The following is a 23936-nucleotide window of genomic DNA, read 5'->3' on the forward strand; positions in this document are numbered from 1 at the left end:
TTACACTGCATGTGTATTTGCTGTGTGCACATTAATATAAACCGAACAGTTTTAATGAAATACTGAATCAAGTCTAGTTCAATACCTAAAATAGTTAATTTTTTATTCAACTTTACGATCAATAGCATTACAATTATTTGATGTCAAAGTTATTTCAATACCCAAGTTGGTAAGATTAAAAGCTGAACACTCAATTTAAACAATGTTAACAACTGGTTATTTGCTATGTTGCATTGTCTTTTATACTTGCCACGACTAGAAGGTGTTCTAGCACTCTCTGTCTCATAGAAGCTTTGTTCAGATGATGCTCCCGCAGATAAAGACTCTTTTCTTAAATAACGTTTCAACTCCATCTGAATCCGGTACTCATCCTCCTGTTGCATTGGGCGGTTCTTCCTATCTTTATTTGACAATTCTATTCTATTTAGACTCTCTGCATTCCAAAAAAAAAGGACAGAAAGCCCACTGTAATTTCCTCAACAGTATCTCTAAGAAAATCCAAAAATTAATCTCAAAATTAACCGTTGCTGTATACATATGCATCTGTAGATATAGATATATAGATATAGATATATAAATATATACACAAACACATGTCTGTTGTACATCAGATGTGTATTATGTGCATTTTGTTGGTTTGAAGATTTTACCTGTCCAGAACAGACTACTCTCTCCCCAGCATTCATTAACTTCAAGTCTGAAGAAAATATTTTAAGGTCATATATGCAAGTCACATTTAATATTAGCATACATTTCTCAGTCAGATTTAGGGACTAAGGTCACAATCTCTTAAAGGTTTTACTATTAAGGAAGTTTTAAAATTTCAGGTTTGAAGATCACACACACATGGGAAGCTATATGTAATGCTTCTCCAGTTGTCCAAAAACAATGAACAAGTCCAGCACAACAAATATATCAGTATCAGAAAAATATTAATTACCTACCCAGGATATGGGAAATCTTTTCGAAAAGATTAACTATCTACCCTAATAATTGTTGTTACATAAGGTAGATGGGGGAACAAACCAAAACACCCTCATCCTTCCAATGCAGTAATTCAAACACTGATGTTAATTCTTCACTGATATGGACAAGCAGACTCAGTTACTGTCTGCTCTATGTTTTCTGTGCCTGTCACTAAAGCATAGGACAAAGACGGTAAGCTACTCTCGTGAAACAGCACTACAAGAACCACAATTGCTTTAGTCTCCTGATTTTCTCCACTTAGAGTTTTCTCATCTCTTGTCCTATTACATAGTACTTGTCAAGCCTTATTTGTTATTTTTTCATTACTAGTATTTACAATTTGCAACTGAAATCAATAAATTTATCATAGCCCTAAGTCAGAGCAGCTACAAAACATTTTACTAATATCAGATAAACATTCATAATAATTCACCACAAATATTTTTTTCCACTAAGGAAATTCATTTATCTTGCAAAGTTCACTCTTTGGTCATTGCAGTACATACTTAAATTTTACAGAATGTTCACTTGCCTGGTCCAGCAATAGCTGCTACCATGTCCAAAAGAAGATGCACCTGTCTTGGTGACAGAAATAGATGTACAGAGTCTATTTGTCCATCTATATCCAACTAAAAAGAAAAAGGAAGAACACTTTCAAGAACTGAAGGAATTTTTCTCTGCAAGTCTTGAATCAACTATTTTGATAATAGATTTTGATGCTTTTGATGTAAATATAGCCATTCCAGCAGTATCTTCATTTTCTGCACAACACCTAGAAATTTAATTGTGTATTGCTTCCAACCTGTAGCTTGGCAGGATAAATGCAAATGTGTCACTATTAGGTTAAAATAAATACACAATCTCAGAATAGAAAAACTCAAGAATTTCCTTCATCTGCTAATTTTTTTCCTTTTAATAATTCCATAAATAAACAACTATATAATGTTAGTTATTACATACTAATTATAAAATATTGACATCAGCACCTTCTGAAATAGACCTTAAAACTGTGAAGGGTCTCTTCAGGATATCTCTTTAGTATACAGATGAATAAATTCACATACTTTCTTCATGACGAGTGGGATGTTTATAGCAGTCCAACTGTTTTGAGATGGTATGCAATAAAGCAAGCCACTTAGCTTTAGAAAGTAAATCAAACTAGAACTATCTTAAAGAATTGTATGGATTTATTTTTCAATTGAAGAATCCTGTACTCCCAGACATTGCTCCATTCATGATTATTACTCATTGTATTGGGTGTGGCAAGGTATTGGCAGCGAGGTTTTGCTGCAGGGCCAAGAGGTCAGGGTCTGCCTAGAGCTGGCTCCAGCCAGACCTGTAATGGACACACCTCAGGACACATCTGAGCCTACCAGCAAAGCTGGTAGTGATTCCTCGAAAAGATATTTAAGGAAGGGCAAAATGCTGCATGGGCAGTGAGGAAAAAAACCAGCAAGAGAAACAATCCTACAAACACTGAGGTCAGGGAAGAAAGAGGGGAAGCAGGTGCTTCAGCTGCCAGAGCCTCTGGAAGTGATCACACCAGAGCAGAAATCTACACTGCAGCTCGTGGAAGGTCCCACTCTGCAGCAGACAGATGTGCCCTGGAGGAAGCCTGTGGGGAGCCCACACTGGAGCAGGTTCCTGGAGGTGCTCAGCCCATGGAGAGGAGCCCACACAGGAACAGGTTCTCATGTCAGGAACCATTGTTCATGGAGAACCCGTGTGGGAGCAGGTTTATCCTGCTGGACTGTAGCCCATGGATAGGACCCACACTGAAGCAGTTTGTGAAGGAATGCAACACGAGGGACCTGTACTGCAGTAGGGGAAAAGGGTGAGGAGGAAGGAGCAGCAGAGAGGCACTGTTATGAACTGAGTGCAACCCCTCAATTCCCCATCCTCCCTGCACTGCTCAGGGCGATGAGGAGGTAGAAGAGTTGGGAATTATGAAGCGAAGTTAAGCCTGTGCAGAAAAACGGGTGAGGGAAAGCTAGTTTAGTTTGTTTCTCAGCATTCAACTCCATTGTACTTGGCAATAAAGTCAATTAATTTTCTCCAAGTTGAGTCTGTTGTGCCTGTGACAGTAATTGCTAAGTGCCCTCCCTGTCTTTATCTCAATCTATGAGCTTTTTCATCACATTCTCTCCCACTGTCCAGTTGAGAAGTGTTAGTGAGAGCAGCTGGATGGGTGTATGACAGCCAGAAAAGGTCAAGCCACCACACTCACAGGAAAAAAAACAACCAAACAAAACAAACAGGCATGCAACTGAGTGCATTTATAGGAAAATATACTTTTGCTCATAAGGACCTTAAGGGAATATTTACCTAAGCAGGGAAAATAAATGATCATTTAGTTCTGTATACTGTTCTCTATTTTTTCCATCCTTTGGAAAGAGTTGTAAGAAAATTACACTACTGAAATGTGGGTACTTGACATGAAGTTACAAAGTGCACTTTGTATTTTACATGCTTGAAACGTCTATTGTAACATAATTCAGTTTCCAGAGTAAAAAAGAGTTGAAACTAGACTAAGGAATATACTGTATCCATGTTATTTTCAATATGCATGAATTCTACCTGATAAATCAAAAATCAGCTCCTTCTTCAATTTTGTCATGTAGTATTACATCCATTCACTAGTTTGGTTGTTACTCTTATTTAACCTAAGAGCATTTTTACCTGTACTCAAGAAAAACTTGCAGAGATCACTGCTCCACCTTCCATTATATTGAAGATTTCGTATAAAACAAAAGTTACTCTCAACTCTGCCCTTGACATTTTTCTGCCAGCTATATTAAAATACATCTAATGATATAAAAGTGGAAAATCTTCAGCAACATCTGGATATCAATTAATTTAACGGTGTTAACTGCATTAACTATTCATGCTTTTGAAATAGCCAGCATTTTTCTTCTTCACACCAAACGAAATTTTATTTAACTTTTCAAGGTTTCTTTTTAACTGAACTAACAAGAAAAGTTAAAGATTGACTAGAAATTGCTGGACATAAAAAAAACTTTTCTATTCCAGTAGAAACCTTATGCTTTCTATGAAATATAGTATGGTATACAAGACAAGTCAATAGCCAGTTTTAAATTTGGAGACAAGGGGAATATATTTACACAACTTTACTTATATACTCACACTATTTTAGGAAAATAGGGCTCTATTTTCAACTGCTTTGCTTCCTACATCTTTATGTAAAATAAATATTACATTTATATAAATATAAATTTTTAGTATTTCATTATGGCATTATTATTTGATTTACTATAGATTTTAATATAAAAATTCACAAGTAGAAGTGTTCATGTTAGTTTTATAATGCTGCAAGTCTGAAATTATTTAACTTAATTAATCATTTACAGTTTACTTGTAATTGTTGAAGAGAATTATACCCTTTTAAAATCAAAGTGATTTTAATCAACCACACATTCCACACATATGTAGCCAAAGCAGTGTGCTACAAGAAAAAAGGACAAATCAGTAGTAGTGGGAGCTTCATGAAAACAAAATCATTTTCTCAGAAGTAACTCAAATACATAAATTCATAGAACGGAATCAGAGAATCATTAAGGTTGGAAAAGTCCTCCAAGATCATCAAGACCAACCTTCAACTGAATACCAACCACCCTGCCCACTAAAACATATCGAAGCGCCACATCTACTTGTTTTGTTGAACACTTAAATTCAGTCTCTCTCTAACATACAGAAATTGTCCTTTAATGAATTTCAGTTTGAATATAAAGAATATACATGAAAACTAAGTGCATTCTGCTCCCTTGAGAATCTTACCAATTTTTGGAAGTAGTAGAAAAAAAAAAATTCTACAGAACTATTAATTTAGTTAAAGACCAGGAAAGCATGACTAACCTTAGCTCCAGGAAGTACTTCATTTTGCTTTAATGTTAGGCTCAACTCCATTCTACCAATCAGCTTACAGATCTGGACAGGGTCAGAAGGAGTAATTTCTGGCAAGTTTCTTGTTAATTGGGGATGTGGCTCATAAATGATTTTTGGATTCCAGCTAGGTGAAAGCTTTGGTTCAGTTGCCTTAAAATGTTACAGAGAAAAGAATAAGAATGTACCCCATTTCTTAAGGGAAAAAAAAAACCAAACCAGAAGCATTTCGAATAAGCATATCATAAAAATAATCATTTTACACAACTATAACTATGAGAATGGCATTGAAAACATGTATTGATAACTGTGAAAAAAATAAAGCATGTAAAATGTAAAGCCTTAGGCCTTTGCAAAAAAGAGGAGAAAGTTTCCACAGAACAGTGAATTGTAGGGTACTTAAAGTTGCAACCAGATTCCAATACAATATGTCCTAAACTTTACTCAGTCCTAAAGTCTCCATTTCCTTCCCCCTCCTCAAATCAACAGCAATTGATTATAAAACTTATCAAACATAGATTCAAGTAAAAGTTCAACTCTTGTATCCTTTAGAATTAACCTAGTATATTAGTGTAACAATATATTATTTCATCAATTTACACCCTCATATAATGTATTTAATTTTACCAGCTGTGTAGCTGAACACACTGGGGAGGACTTTGCTGATGCAGGAAACTCATCCCAGAAGAAAGAGACACCTGAGAGCTGCAGTAACTTGTGAGCAAAAGCCGTGGGCTGATGTACATTAATTCCAGAGCACTCATCTGCAGTTTCATCACAGTACATAGTTCTGAGAGACAAAAGAAAGGAAATAAAGATGGTGGGTGCCTACAAATTGTTACTTCTATTGGGCTCCTTAGCCTTTAAGTTTGTACATGCGCTCTCTCTTCATACTATTTACAATGCCATTCACTGTCACGAATGGAAAACCCACCACTCTCTGGGAATGGGTAGAAACCTTAAATTATCTATGGAACACCACAGGAAAACTGAGACATGCTTCCACTGCAAACATACGCCAGTGTATTATCCTAGTCCCTACATCTAATCTGACCAGAAGGTGAAGGAGTCTGCCCAATGCTTCTAAACTTATCTTTCCATTAGGACACACACAATTCTTGCTTCAGAATCTGAACTTTTTAAAACTCTGCCATCTAATACTTTTCTGTTGTCTAATAGCACTACTTGAAAGTAACATTCTATCAAAATGAAAGTTGAAAATTGAGAGAATATGCTACAATCCTTGTAGAATTTCTATGATGTTGAATTTCTTATAAGGGACAGTATAAACAGTCAACTCTCAGAAGATGCAAGTCTACACATGATGGTATTTGCAGTGTAAAAATATATATACTTTTCCATAAATAAATTCTATCAAACATCAAAACAACACATTATTTAACAGTTTGTTTCAATATAGTTTTTAAATCACAGAAGGTTTGTTCTGGAAATGGACTTCCATTAGAAAAATAATAATTGATTATTAATCTCTCCTGAACTGAGCTTAAAAACCTGAAGCTTTCAAATGTTTAAAACCAAATATACTTCATTAGCAACTCTCAGTAAGCATCAGTTTTATTTGGTACTGATCGCAATATTTTGCAAAAAAGTATGATTACACTCTCCTATAGGTTGAAAAAAATCTACTTTAAGAATGTGTAGAGTATTCTAAGTTCAAAATAATTACAGAAGTCACGTGGGTTCTTTTGAAAGCTCACAAAGGACCTAAACTCTTTCCATTTGTTTGGGTTTTTTTTCCAGGAGTGTACCTTTCTTTCTGAAAAGATCTGAAGTGTCTTACTCAAAAGGGTTGGTCCCTTTTCTAAACTGAAGAGATGGTCTGATTTGCCAGCAATCTACATAAAACTGTTGAACACCTGAGAAATGGTACTCATTAACTGTGGAAGTTGATGAAAACTTTTATTTGGGAAAATAACCCAGAACTCTTCTAATTTGATGGTTGAATATCCTTAGTGTAAAGATGTTAAGTGAAAACTGAGGGGAGAAAATGCTCCACTCAGAAGAGGTACTCAAGAGCAAGTGTCTGACTGTATACTAAGAATATGTGTGCATGAATGAAAAGAATTCTGCAAGAAATGGCAAAAAGTGCCTTAGGGAAAAAAATCTACAGATTAAAGAAAAAAGTGTTTACCTTTCAATTCTGACTTCAAGTGCAGTTCCACTTTTAGAGTTCTCCGGCACGTGTTCTATTCGCAAAACAGTATCTAAAAAGGTAACTTTCACTCTTCTTAGAACTTAAAAGATAAAATAAAAAAGTATAGTGTAGGCAATTAAGTCAAGTTACTGAACAAATACTTTTGTAATTAACCCTATTAAACGGTCTTTCATTTTGTTTAAGTTCTCGGCCCTTATTTCAGTGGAAATAATCAATTGAGTTTAACAACGTAACAAGACACCAAGAGACAATGGTAACTCCTACTAAATGTCCAATATGTACATCCATAGCGTACAACTGGCCTTTAAGGCTTGGATATTTGAGCAAGTGACAGCTCAAACCAAGTTGTTCTATAGCTCAGTGTGGATGATCCTCAAAGAAAGTATCTGCTTCATTGTGCACCATGTCTGAACGCTTAAACCTTGGGCAGCACCACACTGCTCGGACTGAATAATTCCATTTCTAGATTGAACATTTCCCTTAGCTCACACTTTTCAGCACTAAGTTCTCCACCACATAATGTGGTCAAAAGGCCTTATTTTCTTCCATTTAAAAAAAAACACCTCCAACAAAAAAACAAGATTTCTGAAGTACTTCTATCAACATGGTGTGATTATGGTGGCATGATACATCATAACGGGTCAGCTTTGCATAAAAACAGCTGAAAAAACATTCTCCATTTCTCCCTCAACAGCATCACTACTAGCAATCTAAGTTTGTGGATGAATTAAACTGACATCTCCAAAACTAAGGCATCTCACCAATCACTCAGGCGCAGATTCAGCTGGATTTATTCTGGTGAAAACAAACTTGCCCTGAAACAGGGTTCATTCTGTCCACTGAAGGAAGTATACAAATATTTTAGTAAGTAAATAGGGAATTTTTTCCCTGCTTCAAAAGCAAGATCAACTGTCCTCCCTTCCTCTTTAAATTTTACTAGTAATGCTAACAAAAATTTGTCAGATAAGTTATGGCAATTGAGATGCCATTTTGTAAAATCAAGACACAACATAAACCAATTTAATCTCAGATGTTAACTCAGATTTCAGTAATTAATTCATACCTGTTTCAATAGTTTCTGCAAATTTCTCAAGTCCTTCAAAAGGCTGGGACCCTTCTCCTTGTTCATCTGTCAGTTTTTGGCTAAGACACTCTTTTGCAAGCTGCATACTACTGGTCATAAAACTTGACCAATACATAGGCTCAGAACCAGATGCTGTGGAGTAAAAGAAGTTTTAATAAATTTGACTGTGAACATTATGAAACTATAAAGACAAAACAAAGTAACACATTTGGCACACCGAGGAAAGAATTTCAACGGTTTAGTGAGAAGTCATATTTTAAAACAAATTTAGTTACAATGTCTCTTTATAGACTTTACTATTTTAAAATTATTTTAATCTACTTAGATTGCATTGATAAGATTCTGGTATTTGAAAACTCAATACAAATAAGACGAAACCAAGTAATTAACAGCGTAACCAATCTTCAGCACTGGTTTAAGTGAATAATTTCTGGAGTTCTTTTACTATATTGGTATGCTTTTGCAGGCATAATTGGTAAAATTAAATAAGTCCTATTTTTAAGAATTATTTCAAGGTTTCTTATTCCATCTGAAACATAACCGACATGAAGAAAGACTAAACAAGGTTTAAGATGTTATCTTAGCATATTAGAAAACGTTTTAAATGACTAACATAGACCTGACACAGTAAGTAGAACATAATAAAATCATAGAGCATGGCAGGTATTAAGCTGAACAAGTTTTCATCAGCCAGATTAATTTAATTGACAGTTCATTCCTACCAGTTAATGCCAAGCCCATTGTGACCAAATACTATAAAAGTAGATTAGAAAAGTTAATCAAATTCAACTAAAACACTCTAGTATAGGCAGAAGTAAAACTAGCACAAATACAAACATGTTAAACAGGCAAAACATTTCAGTCTAGCATTCAGGCCTAGAAACATCCATGTGGCTATAGATGTGTGATAAAACCAGCTTTGTGGGGGTTTTTCTACACTGTTTATTCTATTATGAAGCACCGTGCATTGAAGAGAACTAAATGGATGCAAGTGAATAAATAAAAAGCTTCCTCCTAATGCTATCATTCTCTTAAAGCAGTAATCTTACATCAGAAAGTAAGATAGTTCAAAACTTAATTCCAGTTAAACAACTAAGGATGAAATTCAGAGTATACATATGCAAGTAAGTTATTTAAGGTAACTTGCAACAGATGAAAAATAGGTTTTATGCACGCTTTTCTCTTCTTCATGATACGTTTAAAGAAATATTTTATTCCATCTTCTCCACACTATAAAAAGGAAAACAAACTAAAATCCTTCAGATAACCAAGCTACAATTTTCACACACTAAGTGTTCCACACATTCTATAATAACATATCTTAGCAGAATTTATGGAGGTTTAGTGACCAGTGAAAATTTATCACTAGATCAGTTAGATTCATCTGGATACAGACAAGTTAGAAGAACTCAGCCAATCCTCTCAGCATTAGATTACCAAAAGGTAAGTATTTAGAGTACTTAAAAGTCATTATTTAAGACTGTGATGGCAATTAAATTGCATTAATTATTCTCCAAATACACAAGAAGAGGCATCTTTTACCCTAAAGTAGCCAAAGAAAGCCAGAACCTCTCTGTAACCCCCCTTCATGGTCACTATGGTATCATCCTACTGCCAGCTACCAATGCTGACTAACAGCATTTGGCATACAACACCCAAAACCGGGAGCTAATCAAAACTCCTTTCCACACAGTATGGGAAAAGATATGACAGTAGGAGCATTTTAACATCTTAAGCTATTTAACAGAACAAAAACTAATTGAGTTGACAACCAATTGATGAACACCTGATAGTTTCTTTTTTTTATTATTCTCTAACATTAATGTATGTAAACTAAATGGCATTTTATAAAAGGCAAAGATTGACTAAAGCAAGAGTAGCCTTTTGACTCTGAAAAACTGTAAAGAATCTCCTTTTCTAAAATGTAAAAATAAGCCTACCAAGTCTTGGTCTCGGCCTGAAGACCATCTCTAATCCTTTTACTTCTAATGCACAGTTATCCTGTAGCAACGACCCCCATGGAACAGATAAAGAAATTGATTGGATAAATCCATCTGTGACTTCCAGAGGTGCATCTGCAGACTCCAGGATCTCATTAAGACACTAGAAGAAAACAAAAAAAAAATGTTTTTTAAAATCATCTCCATAATTATGCCTCTAACTAATAAAACACTTTGAGACTATCAGAAAATGAATTATACTCAGAAAGACAAAAAATGGTCACTTTCAAGTATTTCAATTCCACTGCAATTTGTTTCACATTAATTACCTAGCTTTCAGCATAACACAGATTGCTCTGCGGTAGCTGTATAATCTGTACTCTTGGACTATTAAAAAAAAAATCTGCTAACTTACTCTTATAAATACTACAGTACTAACTAAAGTAAATCTATTCTTTCTTTGGCAGTACTGAAAAAACTGAAAACAGGCTGACAGTAAAAGTACAAAAAGTACCTAAACTCCTAGTGACAGGAATATTTCATAGCATGTATCTTCAGTGTAATATTCATTTTCGATTTCTCTGTGACACTGGATCAATGGAACCAAACAATCACCTCTTGCTGTGTAACATACTTGCCATTTCTAAATCATATCTTTATAGTAAAATGCTACAATCAAGTTGCCCTTAGTAGTGTACCAGCTCTGAAGTAGTAACTTCAGATTCTTAAATCTTCCACAATCCACAGAAAAGACTCCCTTGTTGCATTATCTAGGTTTTATTACATCCATACAGACGAAACATATTCTTCTCATTTATGTTAAAAAAAAAAGTGAATCCCTGTTTGTGCCCTGCTTCAAAAACGTAGTTAAAACTGAAGTTATGGAACAAGAACTACCTAGGCTGCTTTAATGAAACAAAACCAATCTAAATCACATACCAAATTCGGTGAGTGCAACTTTCCAATATAAACAAGACCCTACTAAAGACTGTGGTTGCAATAATAGGACGTAATCTTCAACTGGCAAGAAAAAGTGTGGTTTTGACCTTCCTGTGTTGAACAAGGCCGCTGATTTTATGTGAGAAAATGCATAAATTCAACATCAAAACTTTTGGAAAAAATAAAAGTTGCTTTTAAAAGTTGTTTTCCATTTTAATCATATTTAAAATGTTCCAATTATATAGAATAATTTAAAAATAAACAAATAAACAAAATAAGTTTTCAGAAAATTACATTTTTCACTCTTATGTCTGCAGGTGCAAGTTTCCCATCATGTTAACTTGTTGCTCTGCTTATGCTTAATAACTTTGCTTTTGGAATCTTGTTTGCCTTGCATGTTCAGCTTTTCTAGTTTCTGTTCCAAAGTCCACTCAGGACAGCAGGAAAAGACATCAACTTTAAAGAAACAGAACCTGAACAGTCCTATCACAAAATTATTTAGGAATCAAATAATCAGTTAAGATTCAGTGACATAAAAACTTTATTTTGAACTCAAATATAAAAGTTCAAACATAATTGAACTTAAACATAAGAATTATACATGTGGTAACAGCGTGAAATAGGCAAAAACAAAATTTCAAATGAAAACTATATCTTAAAATATCACAGATTCATTTAAATTACTTGAACTTTTATAAAGTACTTTGCTATAGCAGGAATTAAGCTAGCTACCATATTTTGAATAAGTCTGACTGAGATGTGTTTTTAACTGCCAATGTACGTGATGATAAAAATAAGGGTATTTTAGTACATTTATTATTTTAAAACAGAAATTTACTATCTATAAGCAAAAAAAAAAAAGAAGCATTCTTGAGCTAAATTGCTTCATAAACAGGCCAGTTGTTCCTAGAAAGCAACAATTAGAGCATTTCAAGTGAAATTTTAAAACTGAAGCACAGCCTTCACGACAGGACTCGTTTCCACATAATTGACCAAAAAGTCTCCAGCTAGAAATCACAGTAGCACTAGTAGCAAAACTGCAATTTGATGTACATTAAAATTCGACCACAAACATTATGCATTACATTTTGATTTTTCTAAACAGCCCAGGTCCCAAAAGGCAAAGGCATTACATTAATAGCCCCCGGTATTCCTACATACCTCTACAATCTATAAACATGTACAATGTTGGCTAAAGTATCTACAGTGCTAAGATGAACAGAAGTATCCACAAAAATGGATACCATGTAAAAATGCAGTCATAGCGGTGATTCATTGAGCACAAGGTTACAATGACTAGGGGGAAAAAAGAGGTGTAGTACTTCCGCGACATCTGTTTTTGCAATCTGTCATACATGAGAAAGTCACGTGCAGGGAACCTCAAACATGTCATTGTTTACAAGTGGAACAGAAAAATGCTGATCCACAAACGGGGAAGATCACCTAAGCATTACTGTATATTCATTTAATCGCTGTGTATAGGTAAAGAACTGCATATTTAGTACCGGCCCGCAACTGCTGCTGTTACAAAGTATTTACATTTTAAATCATTTCACTTTGACTCGCAAAGAGTGCTCTATACCCACTAGAGGGCATAACAATTCAATTAAAGCGACCAGCCTTACTGTAAGCCTGACACAGAAAACAAGTTGCAGACACAGCTAAAAAAGAAATGAACAAACAAGCAAACAACAAACACTGGTACCACTGAGCATTTCTGCAAACGTCTGTCTCCTACCACTTTCCAACATATTTTCACACAAACAACTGGAAAAGCATTACTTGAAAACATCATAAATTCACAAGTATTTTAAAATGTACCCAGCACAGCCTAATACCAGTATGTAGTCTAGTAAAAATGCATTTTGGAAAAACTTAGTAAGCCAAAGAATCTAGTTCATGATCAATGCTACCCTGGAAGTCAACGACTGACTCATTGCAGTGCTTAGGGCTCCTCACGACAGACACTTGACTGACAGGTAGAATTCAGTAACATTGGCAATTAAACCAAGAAACTTTATAAATTATTACAAACACAGTAATCCAAAGGTCTGTGTCTACAGTACGGTAGAAGCGTGCATACGTGTGCATAGGCACTTACTTATACAAAAACATAGGTGCCAGGACTGAAAAACAAAAGCCTCAGCTGCTTCAAAGTGTGACAGCCCACCTGCTAAACTCCACCTAAAACCAGCTTTCCATCTGTCAACAAGTACTTTGACTATTGCAAGACTAGGGGACAAGTTTTAGAGATCTACATGGACTAAGCTCAGCATAACACGATCATTAAGAAACATGATGTCCCCAAGATGAAGAAAAAGCACAGATGCCACAGGGATTACTTTATGTTTTTACCATCTCTAGTAGCCAGCAAACATGCTCCTCAGTAAGTACATCACTGAATTCTAGTAGTTTTGGCTACACTAACTCTTTCTCCCTGAAATACCAGCAAATACTGCCTTCTTTTAGTTTTTGTTTCCTTTCTCATATTAAAAATTACGCAATCAAAGCACAGCTAGAAAAACATATCTGTAACAAATGCCCAGATTTTAATTTTTCTAAACGCTAGCATATCAGCGAAGAGTTCCCTGGATTAAATGCTAATTACGGCTGTAACTTTTTACATAAAGGAGGCTGGGTATTGAAAATAAAGTGGGTGGCAGCCGGGGGCAGGGAATCAGCTGGTCCCTCAGATGCAGCAGAAGCCGAGGTGGTGAAGCGCCGGCATCTCTTACCCACTTATCCAGAGGGACCTGCGTCAAGGAGCCGGTGCCCTGGTAGAGATCCAGGCTGAGCTGTTCCAAGCTAAGCTTCTCCTGCAAGAAGTGGCCCAGGTACCTCTGCAGCAGGTACCTGCAGGCTCTCTTCTTGATGGACTCCGAGAAAGGCCACGGCATGGCGGCGGCGCGCCGGGGGCCGCGGGGCCGGGCGGCGGGACGGGGCCGGGGCCGGGTGGAGAGCAGAGGTGCGAGGGAGGCGAGCGGGAGCCGCCGGGCCCGGCCTCGCCCCTCGGCGCGGGCTACCGCGGGGGTTCCGCTGCCGGGCGGCGCCCCTGCCGCCCCTCACGGCCCGGCGGGGCGGCACTGCCCGCCCTCAGGGCGAAGAGACGCTGACAGGCGGCTCCATCCTCACTCGGACACCGCCGCCATCTTTTCGGCGGCCGCGGGCGCGGAGGGGCCGCTGCAGCCGCGCTGCGCGGAGTGGGGAAGGGGCCGCGGTCCGGCGGCCGGACGGGCAGCGCCCTCCGTGTCAGCTCTGCGCCGCCGGCGAGGGCGGCCGGGCGGATCGGGGCTGTTTGTCTCCTGCCTCCCGGCTCCCCCCGCCGCCAGCGGCTCCGTGACGTGCGGGAAGTGGCGTCGGAGCGGAGGAGGCGGGGGCGGAAGCAGCCGCGGAGGGGGTGGCGGGGCTGGGGGAGTCGCGCCTGCGGTGGCGCCGGGGCCGCCTGTGCGTGGAGCGGCCCGGGGAGCGGCGGAGCGGGCGCTGCGCTACGCGGGGCGGAGCGGCGGAGCGGGCGCTGCGCTACGCGGGGCGGAGCGGAGCGGCGAGTGCGTCCAGAGCCGTGCGGAGTCGGGCGGCGGGGCCTCGGCCGCCCGCCGGCGCTGGTGGGTGCGCTCCGGGGCGCGGAGGGGGCGCGGTCCGTGGGCGCGGGAGGCTGCGCGGCTCAGTGTCCAGCTCTCCTGTTGCTTTCAGCCTCTTGGGAATTTGTTTGTGGGTCCGAGGTGGGGTTTGGCAGGAAGTGATGGATCTCGTGGAGTGACTGTCTGACGTGTTGTGGATCGGTGATTGGCAGCCCCCGTTCCCTCTTAGCTGCAGGGCTCAGCTACCAGAGCTCTCGGGACAGCGTCCCAAGGGGCTCTTTTCCTGCTGCTTTAGGCAGGTTCCCTACGGGTGTCCGCTGAGGCCTCACGGCCACACTGGTACCCGAGAGGCCGCTGCGGTAACCGCTGGGTCTGACCCTTCTTGTACCGCTTGCTCACAAGGAGCAGAAGCTCACGTCTCTGAAATGTATCGACAGCTGTGCATAAAAGATGACCAAGAGCATTAGTCTTTAGTGACTGTAAACAAAAAGCTCCCGTTAATGTCTTTTTAGTCACCAATAACCCATTTAGGTCACAGACTTTTTAAAGTCTTCCTTAAATTCACCAGCAGTAGGTTTTTATTTTCTACTGCTATTGATTTCAGTTTTTTGAGGCATGACTTGTCTTCCTCCTGCATTCTGGATTAGCAAAGGGGAGAATTAATGACTGGTGAATCATAACACTCTTATACAACAGAATGCGGGTTAACTTGCCTAAGAAAAACTAACTTCAGTGAAACTGATATCGCTTCTATATGCTCATGTAACCTTCTTCAGCACTTGTCCTCAGCGTCTTGGTTTTGAATTCTCTAGGCTGTCATTGAGATTTCATATGTCTGCTTAAAATGTATCTTGTGTTTTATGGCCTTAATATATATTGAGTGTAATGGTGTAATAAATCTCAAATAAATGTTTCCAATATGCAGAATGGAGACTGATTGCAATCCTATGGAGTTGCCCAATAATACAGGATTTGAAGAGGATTCTGATTATACAGACTTTGAAGGAACAGAAGTGAAAGATATGAGACTTGAAGCTGAAGCTGTTGTGAATGATGTTTTGTTCGCTGTCAGGAACATGTTTGTCTCAAAAACCCTTCCCTGTGCAGAGGATGTGGCATATATCAATGTGGAAACCAGAGAAAGGAACAGGTACTGCCTGGAGCTCACTGAAGCAGGACTCAGGGTAAACTAATTTATTTATAATTTCTTAAGCTTTGTTTTGAACAATTAACATGTTCAAAAGGTGCCTAGAAAAATACTTCGCTGACACCGAAAAAGCATACATGTTGCTCTTATACTTTTACGAAGCCTATTCTACTTGTTTTCTCCTAGAAGAGGGTACTTAACTAGTTACTTCCAACAAAGCAAGAAGGGGTATTAATGAATAACCAGGCATTTATTTGAGACACAAAATGATGAAGATTGAAGCAGAAATTTATTATAGTTGTGTCAGTCTTTGGTTTTCTTGGGTACCCAAAGCAGTCAATAATGCAGCATCTATGCAGTTCCTTTTTGCACCATTTGTATTTTTTGCGCAAACATGTGGACATGAGACTTCTTTTCAAAAACCATAATGATATATTTTGCTAATATTCTGAGTTTTGGACAAAAGTTATTTGAAATTGTCTTAGATACTGTATTACTACTAAGCTCCATAGTAGAAAGCACAGACTGCGATTTAAGTCCAGTATCTCTTGTTCTCGCATTACTGTATTACCCTGACTGGCGAAGTTAAATGTTGTGATACTAGTTGCAAGGTGATCATAACCACAGAAATTTAACTACCCATTTCTTTGTTGCAGGTAGTAGCTTATGATTTTGATCAGACTGATGACAGACTGCAAACTCCATACCATGAAACTGTCTACTCCTTATTGGACTCTCTCAGCCCTGCATATCGAGAGGTGTTTGGAAATGCGTTACTACAAAGACTAGAAGCTTTGAAGAAAGAAAGTCAGTCATGATTTACCCACATATGAGGAAGTTTTAGTGCCAGAAAGAATTCTTGGTATGAAGCACTTAGATCTTCCTTACAGACATCCTAAGCTTCATTTCTTGCATTAAGGTCTAATTCATACTAGTATATTATTATATAACATCTATATGTTATAACAAGTATACTATATAACATTTTGCTACCGTGGATTTGCGTATGTCACAATACTATTAAAAGCTACTTTGATAAATAACATAAAAAATTCTCAATTTTAGTTGTAAGTGCGCAAGTAAGTTGCATTTAACAACATTCAAAAACTTTGGTCTTTTCAAGGTGTTACTGTTCAAAACTAAAAAAAATAGAGACTGAATGTTATATATACAAGTAGTAATTTTTTGTGTGTGTGCTTACTGAAAATTTTCATATCTTCTTTTTAAAATAGAAGCTTACTACTTGCTGTACCTGATTAATGAAAAAATTAGTTGGGAAAACTACTGTTCTGCAAAGAATTTCAGCTTGATTTGCTGTACATAAATCCGAAAATTGTCAGCTTTGGTAACAAGAAAGATGATTCTTTAACAGTTGAGCGTTGCTTATATAGTGGCAGTATCTGAGTTAAAAGCAAGGCTCAGCATGAATTGATCTGCCCTTGTCTATGGCAACCAGCAAGCTCCAAATAATACACGAGATATACTACTAATATATGAATGTATTTTCTGAATCACGAATGATTAAGCACAGAATTAATGGGCTACACATTTCCTAAAGATGATGTTATATATGCTATATATATGTACATGTATGCTATATTGCATCTGTTTGGAAGGCTTGGAAGGCATTTTAGCCTGTTTGCTATTTTGAATGTGTGTTAACATGATGTACAGGATATACCCAAGAATATTTTTGCTTCAGCCTTTACTTTCTATAATACGGTACTTTGGTACTCCCGATTTTCACATTTTCTCCCTCAATTGTACAGTGTCCTCTCCTAATGAATACTAAGTAAGCATTGTAATGATGATTGCATTGTATTGGTTTGAAACCAAAGGCTGTATGAAATTTGCTAAGACTAATACAAACTGGAAGATATAACTTGTATTTTCTACTTAAAAACTGGTACACTTCTCTTTATAAATCTATTGTTCTGCTATAACTTTTCAAGTATGTACTGAATCGTAGACTTTTTAAAAACTACAATTGGGTAGAAATGCCTGTGCAGTTGAAATGATGTTCTGTGACATTCATACTTTTTGTACTATTATTCCATATTTGTGTATCTTTATTTAAACAATCCTGCCGTTATTCTTCTATGCTTTTATGACAAGTACACGCAGTAGCTTTTTTGGAGCTGCATTTAGGGGTATATCAGTTCTCACAGATTCCAGTGACTTCAGTAGAGCTATATTGATTTCTACCTGCTATGGGTTAGTCATATGAATCAGAGAATCCTAGTAGAACTTTTGTAATGGCTTTGGATTAGCGATGTACAACTGTGACTGAAAAGACAACTGTAATTTTTGCTTCTGTTTTCAAGAGCTTAATTTCGTGAAAATTATCTTTTTGTGTTGAAACTTCTGATACTCATCCTCTGCCCTAGGGTGTGCTTCCATGCTCCAAAAATTGTTCATAGGCTCTTTTTTGCACACAGGTCTGTGGCACGTGGTTAGTCCTCTGTGAGGAGAATGTACTTTAGCAAATTTATATTTGAATATTTTTCCTTGCAACTGATTTACTTGTTCAATTTCAATGACTAAAGAATTAAACAAATGCACCAGTGTGTTGTAGTTTTCTTGTGGGGGGTGGAGCTACTGGAAAGGGAGAAGTGAACAGCTGAAGTCATCATGCCCTTAGGAAAATCTTAAATATCAAACAGTTGTCAAATATTTGGAAAATGTTGGTTGCAAACTTGTATCTGCTGAAATTTTGTCCTGAAAAAACAAGGTAGGTGATTGTAATGAGAGACTTGAAAGGGAGTTAGAAATCCAAGTGGAAAAATGCCAAACTAAATGTTGCATTGCTAAGTTTTGTTTTGGAGGTTTTTTCTGGGAGGGATTGACGTCTTTAGACTGCTTTGTCATTTTGTGTGCTTTTTATAAATATAATGCTTTCAAAACAAGCATTTTGTAGGTGTTAACAGAAGAAACTTGTGTTGTTTCTTAAAATACGTTGCAGTGTTAACCCAGAAGTGGGACAGCCATGTCATTCCACCGTGTCTGGGTTACTGAAGATGACTGAAAAGGCTTTTTTGTCCCTGTCCTTGGGCGCCGCTGCCTCTGTGGAGGGAACTTCCCTCAGCCCGTTGTCTCCGCTGCCCGGACCCCTCAGTCGGTGCCACTGCGCAGCCGCCGCCGGTCGCGCGGCAACGGGCCGCGTCCCCGGGGCCGCCTGTGGCGATGGCGGCGGAGCCGCCGCGGGGCCGCCGCGTCTTCCTCAACCACCTCGACTCCTACTGCGGCCGCACCATCGGCGAGGTGACCGCGAGGCCTGCCCGCCGCTGCTCCCGACCGCGGCTTCTTGCCGCCTGAGGAGTCCACTGCCCTCCCGCCCGCCCTCGGCCGGGAGCGCGGCAGGGAGCCGCGACTGGTCCCCGAGGAGCTCGACCGGGCGGGCAGCTGGGTCACCCAAAATAGCTGCTGAGGAGAGGGACCGGGGCAAGAAGGGGTTAAGATAATGAGGATTAAAAATAGGCGTCAAGAGTAGGAGGTGTGGGCAGAGCCGGTCGGGAGAGCTCAGGCAGCAGCTGGTCACTGTTGGGGGAGATAATTAAAGATAACTAAAAACCCTCTGAGGGAGCCCCTGCCTGAGAGGAGCCGGGTGCGGAGCAGAGGCATCCAGGGACTCGCCAGTACCTTCGGCATTGAGGCGTAGGACACAAGTGAAGACAAAACATTGCAGCCGAGGCTGAGTAGTCCCTAGCGTTTTCCTGCTCAAAGGGAAGCTACGTCCTGAACCGCTTTACCAACAGTAGAGTCAGGGCTAGACAGACAGTGCTGGTGTCTTCTCAAGATCGCGAGAAGCTGTGTAGGGCTCGATAGATATTTGCATACAAATCGTGTGTCATGTATTTGCAGTATTTGTCCAACTGTGTTGTTGGGGCATCGCTTGCAAAGGAAGAGGAGGAAGAGGAGGAAGATGAAGAAGAGGAGGAAGCTGTTGAGGTTCCTAGTAGTCCAGAGGAAGTCTATGAGATAGTGGGTACTCTTTCTAAACCAGGGAGTACAAAACCACATTTTGCACAGGAAACATATGCAGTAAGTAGGAGTTTTATTTCAGATTGCCATTAGACAACATTAGAAATATTGCAAGTCATGTAAAATGACCTGCACCAATGAAATGGTCCTTTGTTCCTGCTGGAAGCTGTATATGTCTATTATTCCTTCTGCTTGCTGCACACTCTCCATTTTCCTCTCTTCTAGGTCTGATATAGCAAATAATAAAAAGAAGGAACTCAGACTCAAAATAGATTTTTTAAAAAAGTTATGGACAGGACATCATCTCTCTTGATTATTCATAGGTCTGCTTTCTTTTTCCCTCAAAGTGTATTTCTCATCTTCTCTGTGTCTTTTATCACCATTTTAAAGGTAGTGGTGCTGGAATCAAGGTGTCTCCCTTAACTGTTCACTGAAATTATGGCTTTCACTAGCAGCTAATTGTGCTGAAAACGTACGTCTTAGTATGAAGATGTGTATGTCCAGAGTTTAGTTAACTCAAGGAGGCTTACTTTTGAGAACATGGTTGCTTATTGCTTGATTAGAATTGTCTCTGTTTCAAACTGCTTATTATAAATTATTATTATTCTTATTGAAGTATCTCTTAAAACATTTGAAAGTTTTGATTCAAATGTCTATACAGCTGAGCTGTTCAATCAGGAAATTATGGCTGGCAGTATTTAATTTTAACCACTGCTTTTGCCCAAAGTGTTTGCCTGTATTACTTGAGCAAGCCCAGCAATCTTCACTTAACAAAAATTACAGGATGCTATTTTGCAAGGAAATTAACAATTTTATGTTTTCTTCATTCTGCCAACTGATATGTGTTTAAAATACCTGTACAAGTAATGGATATTTTTTGATATTCACAGTTGCACTAAAGATGTGGATCCTAAAATACCATTAAATGTCTATATTTTTGAACTATGTTGATGTGTACTCTAAATTCGTAGTCTCACCATTTAATTTACATTTCATCAGCTTCCTTGTATCTGACAGATAACATCTGATAACTGTCTTATGAATTATTCCAACATTGTAGTGTTAGAAAACAACATTCTACCAGAAAGTTAAACTTCAAAAGGATTTTTTTTTTTTTATGACAGAATGTAACTATTTTTCCCTCAGGTCTCTCCTGGAGACGAACTCTTAAATCACTTGCTTGCATGTGACGTTGTTTTATATAATATCACTGAGGATGCAGATCAAATTGAGGAAGCAACGTGGGCTGCTTCTGGTTAGTATAGCTATCAGCTGAATAGAAATTTGATTGCTGTACAGCCATCAAAATTTGCCAGAAATGTAATGAAATTATGAGGGATTTATAGTTCACTATAATATAAAACTGAGTTCCTTGATGGAGAAATGCTGCATGAATTGTTTGATTAAATAGCAAGGAACCATGGAATGTCCTCTCATGTTTAGAAAGGAGAGAAGCTGTCCTGGTATGGTCCAACTCTTTAAATGACACATCTGTGTAGGCAGTTATTTCCCTAAAAAACTGTCAACCATCGTCTCATCTATTTGCATTGGGAGGTGGGTAGAAAATTTGCTCTTGTGATATTAAAAGAATGTTGGAATATTTTATATAATGATTTTGAGTATATTTTGACTTAAAAGTGCAATAAAGAACTACTGCTATCAGTCTTTTGGAAACTTTCTACTGATTGTTACATCCAAATTCTAATAGGCACCTGGAATCCCTTTATGGTGACAGTGCAATATTCTTCTTTATATGATAGCTATATGTAGTGTATTTGGAAAAAAGAATCATTTACATAACAATTATTTTGTTTGATATTAAAATAAGGAGACTTTGCTTGCATTCAGTAGCTCTTCTTTTTTTCTATCATGAAAAACGTACACTTTTATTTCCTTTCAGTATCTCAGCAGTCAATAAAGATAAATCATTTCCTAGTTTGGATTGTTTGGATTTTTTCCCCATAATATGTAGCTCTGTGAAGATTATGTTCCCAATAATTTGATTCTTTATTTCCATTATTTCTCTATTTTTTATTATTCCTTATTTATTATCTTAATTTTATATTAACTTAAATAAAGAGCATTTGCTTAAAAATACATATCACATAGACCATTCAGATATGAATGTCTATACAGGACCTTTATATAAATGAAAAAATACAGTTTGAATAATGCAGTTTAAAATAAATTAAGTTCTTGCTTTCACATAACAGCCTTACATAAGGAAATAGAGAATTTTGCAAGACCAAAGTTGTTCATCCTCATCTCAACAATAATGACCTGGGCAAATTCAAAACCCTCTGACCCTGTAAGTAATATGAAAACATTAAACTTTTTTAAACCAAATATTACCATTTAATGGAAAATATTCATCAAAATCAATTAATCTATTTCAGGTATGTACTTCAATGATAGCTAATAAAGTTAGTGTTGACAAGTGAGGGGTGTTTTTAGGATTCTTTCACCCTGAATCATCACTTACTGCCAAAATTGTTAAATGTATTCCACTGACAGAGAAGTTTAGGTATTGGGCTACAATGGTACAGAAAGATGTAAGGGGCTGCTTGGGCTGCTATGCTAACCACAGTATGCACTGTCCTTCAGTTATTAAAAAAAATCCCATATATGCTATATATTTAATAAAATGAGTATTTTAAACAGTGTATAGACAGATAAATAGACACATCTTTATATATGTTAAGTATTGTCAGGAATCATGCTAGGCACTTTAGAGTATGCTATTGCAATTCTCAAATTCAGTGTTACAGAAATAGAGTTTTTCAACCTTATGTAATGCTATATATAATAAAAATTAATGTTTTTTTAAATACAAAAAAATTAAAAATCTTCTACTGTGAAAACACCCAGGTTGTGGGTTTGATCCCCATATGGGTCACTCACTTAAGAATTGGACTTGATGATCCTTGTAGGTCCCTTTCAACTCAGATTATTCTGTGAAATATGTGAAAATTGAAATTGAACTAATGATGTTTTCAAAATGTTGAACCTCAAGCATCAGATTCAGAAACTTTAAGAATTTCAAAAGAAAACCAAGCTAGAACAGATTTTAAAAATACTTTTAAAGAACTTACTTTAACCATCTAAGCCTTTAAAAATTGTTCTGTTTTAAGAAATGTATAACAGTCACATTTTTTTTCTTCATAGGAAAATCCTGAGGCTCCTTTTACTGAAGAAGATTATCGCAAAAGAAAATCTCATCCGAACTTTATGGATCACATAAATGCTGAAAAACTCATTGTGAAACTTGGAAAAACTGTATGTAAAGAATGTATTTATAAAAATGAATCATTTTGTCTTCTTACTTATAGCTTTATCTTACAATAATTTGAATAAAATTTAAGAATATGTTATTCTCTTTAAAAAAATTGATTATATCAATAATTAATAAAATATAATAGTATAGAGAATACGAGAATGCCTTTTGAAACCTAAGCGTATGCATAATATAAATCCCAAATTCTATCTTTTTTTCCTTAGTCGGTAAATCAAGCTTATCTCATCTAAAAAAGATACTGTTTCTTTGGTTGTATCAGAGAGAATCAAAGCTGGGGCCTGTGTGGGGAAAGACTTGAGGATTAAAGACTGTGGAGGAAAGGGATATTGGTACAGCTTTAAAGAAAAGCAGCATCTTTAAATATTAACAAGCTATGTTAGTATTATGTCTCATTTAAATTCTCAAAAGATGTTCTGGCCACACCTAGCATGTTCCTGGATGGTTTGTGCTCTTGGAGCAGAGGGCTTATTGACTTTTATTCCACCCTATAATTCACTTTAAAATCATATCCATATAGCTGACACAGAATAACTAAAATATATGTTACCACTTCATATGTGTTTTAAAATCCCTTCTTTCAGTTTTGTTTGTTTTGATCTGATTAGATTATTAATCTTACTAGAGAGCAGACCATGCTTTTTGTATTTAGAGAACTTTGTATTTAAGAGCTATTACTAAATAAATACCAACAGTGGCTCACGTTATGCTTCACAATTCAGGAAAATGGATGTTGTTATCATTAGTGATGGAGTGCTGTGGAGGGTAGGAGGACAGTGAAATACCTTGTATGATAAAGATGTCATTTGGTCATTCTTTACATGTGTTAGCAGTCTCACATAATCAATATGATTCAGTGTCTATTGCAGAAGTTTGTCAGGCTAATAACAGAGGGGGAAAAAACTTTGCTGTGATTTGAGTATACACTTACCA

The 23936-nt window shown here is 37.5% G+C and overlaps 3 protein-coding genes across 12 annotated transcripts in view; 2 read left to right on the top strand and 1 right to left on the bottom strand.

The window, feature by feature from the left end:
- Positions 1-13981, bottom strand: part of ATG2B (autophagy related 2B) — a 48443-nt gene extending 34462 nt beyond the window's left edge. For 2 of the 3 annotated variants that reach the window (XM_027673919.1, XM_027673917.1), the window contains exons 1-8: positions 13741-13981; positions 10067-10229; positions 8106-8258; positions 7019-7121; positions 5494-5656; positions 4840-5019; positions 1499-1595; positions 251-433 (exon numbers count right to left, since the gene is read on the bottom strand). In XM_027673919.1, the coding sequence (XP_027529720.1) occupies positions 251-433; positions 1499-1595; positions 4840-5019; positions 5494-5656; positions 7019-7121; positions 8106-8258; positions 10067-10229; positions 13741-13902 (1204 nt within the window). In that variant the 5' untranslated portion in view covers positions 13903-13981. The remainder of the gene's footprint in view (positions 1-250; positions 434-1498; positions 1596-4839; positions 5020-5493; positions 5657-7018; positions 7122-8105; positions 8259-10066; positions 10230-13740) is intronic. The other variant, XM_027673918.1, reaches the window with a different exon arrangement.
- Positions 13726-18295, top strand: GSKIP (GSK3B interacting protein). 6 transcript variants are annotated; one of them, XM_027673923.1, is made up of 3 exons: positions 13726-13839; positions 15509-15767; positions 16387-18287. In XM_027673923.1, the coding sequence occupies exons 2-3, from the start codon at positions 15510-15512 to the stop codon at positions 16546-16548; spliced, it is 420 nt and encodes a 139-aa protein (XP_027529724.1). In that variant the 5' UTR covers positions 13726-13839; position 15509; the 3' UTR covers positions 16549-18287. The 6 variants fall into 6 exon arrangements, with proteins under 6 accessions (XP_027529724.1, XP_027529721.1, XP_027529722.1 ...); XM_027673920.1 differs by having other exon boundaries at positions 13740-13854; XM_027673921.1 differs by lacking the exon at positions 13726-13839 and adding an exon at positions 14510-14607 and having other exon boundaries at positions 16387-18295.
- A 589-nt stretch (positions 18296-18884) lies between these two features.
- AK7 (adenylate kinase 7) overlaps positions 18885-23936 on the top strand; it is a 29707-nt gene continuing 24655 nt past the window's right edge. For 2 of the 3 annotated variants that reach the window (XM_027673926.1, XM_027673928.1), the window contains exons 1-5: positions 18885-18991; positions 19592-19771; positions 20858-20966; positions 21925-22019; positions 22877-22987. In XM_027673926.1, coding sequence (XP_027529727.1) covers positions 18914-18991; positions 19592-19771; positions 20858-20966; positions 21925-22019; positions 22877-22987 — 573 coding nt within the window. In that variant the 5' untranslated portion in view covers positions 18885-18913. Of the gene's footprint in view, positions 18992-19591; positions 19772-20857; positions 20967-21924; positions 22020-22876; positions 22988-23269; positions 23276-23936 lie in introns of all 3 variants that reach the window. The other variant, XM_027673927.1, reaches the window with a different exon arrangement.

This window comes from Neopelma chrysocephalum, unplaced genomic scaffold (assembly GCF_003984885.1).
Source record: "Neopelma chrysocephalum unplaced genomic scaffold, ASM398488v2 Primary Assembly neopelma1_24, whole genome shotgun sequence".
Lineage (NCBI taxonomy): Eukaryota > Metazoa > Chordata > Aves > Passeriformes > Pipridae > Neopelma > Neopelma chrysocephalum.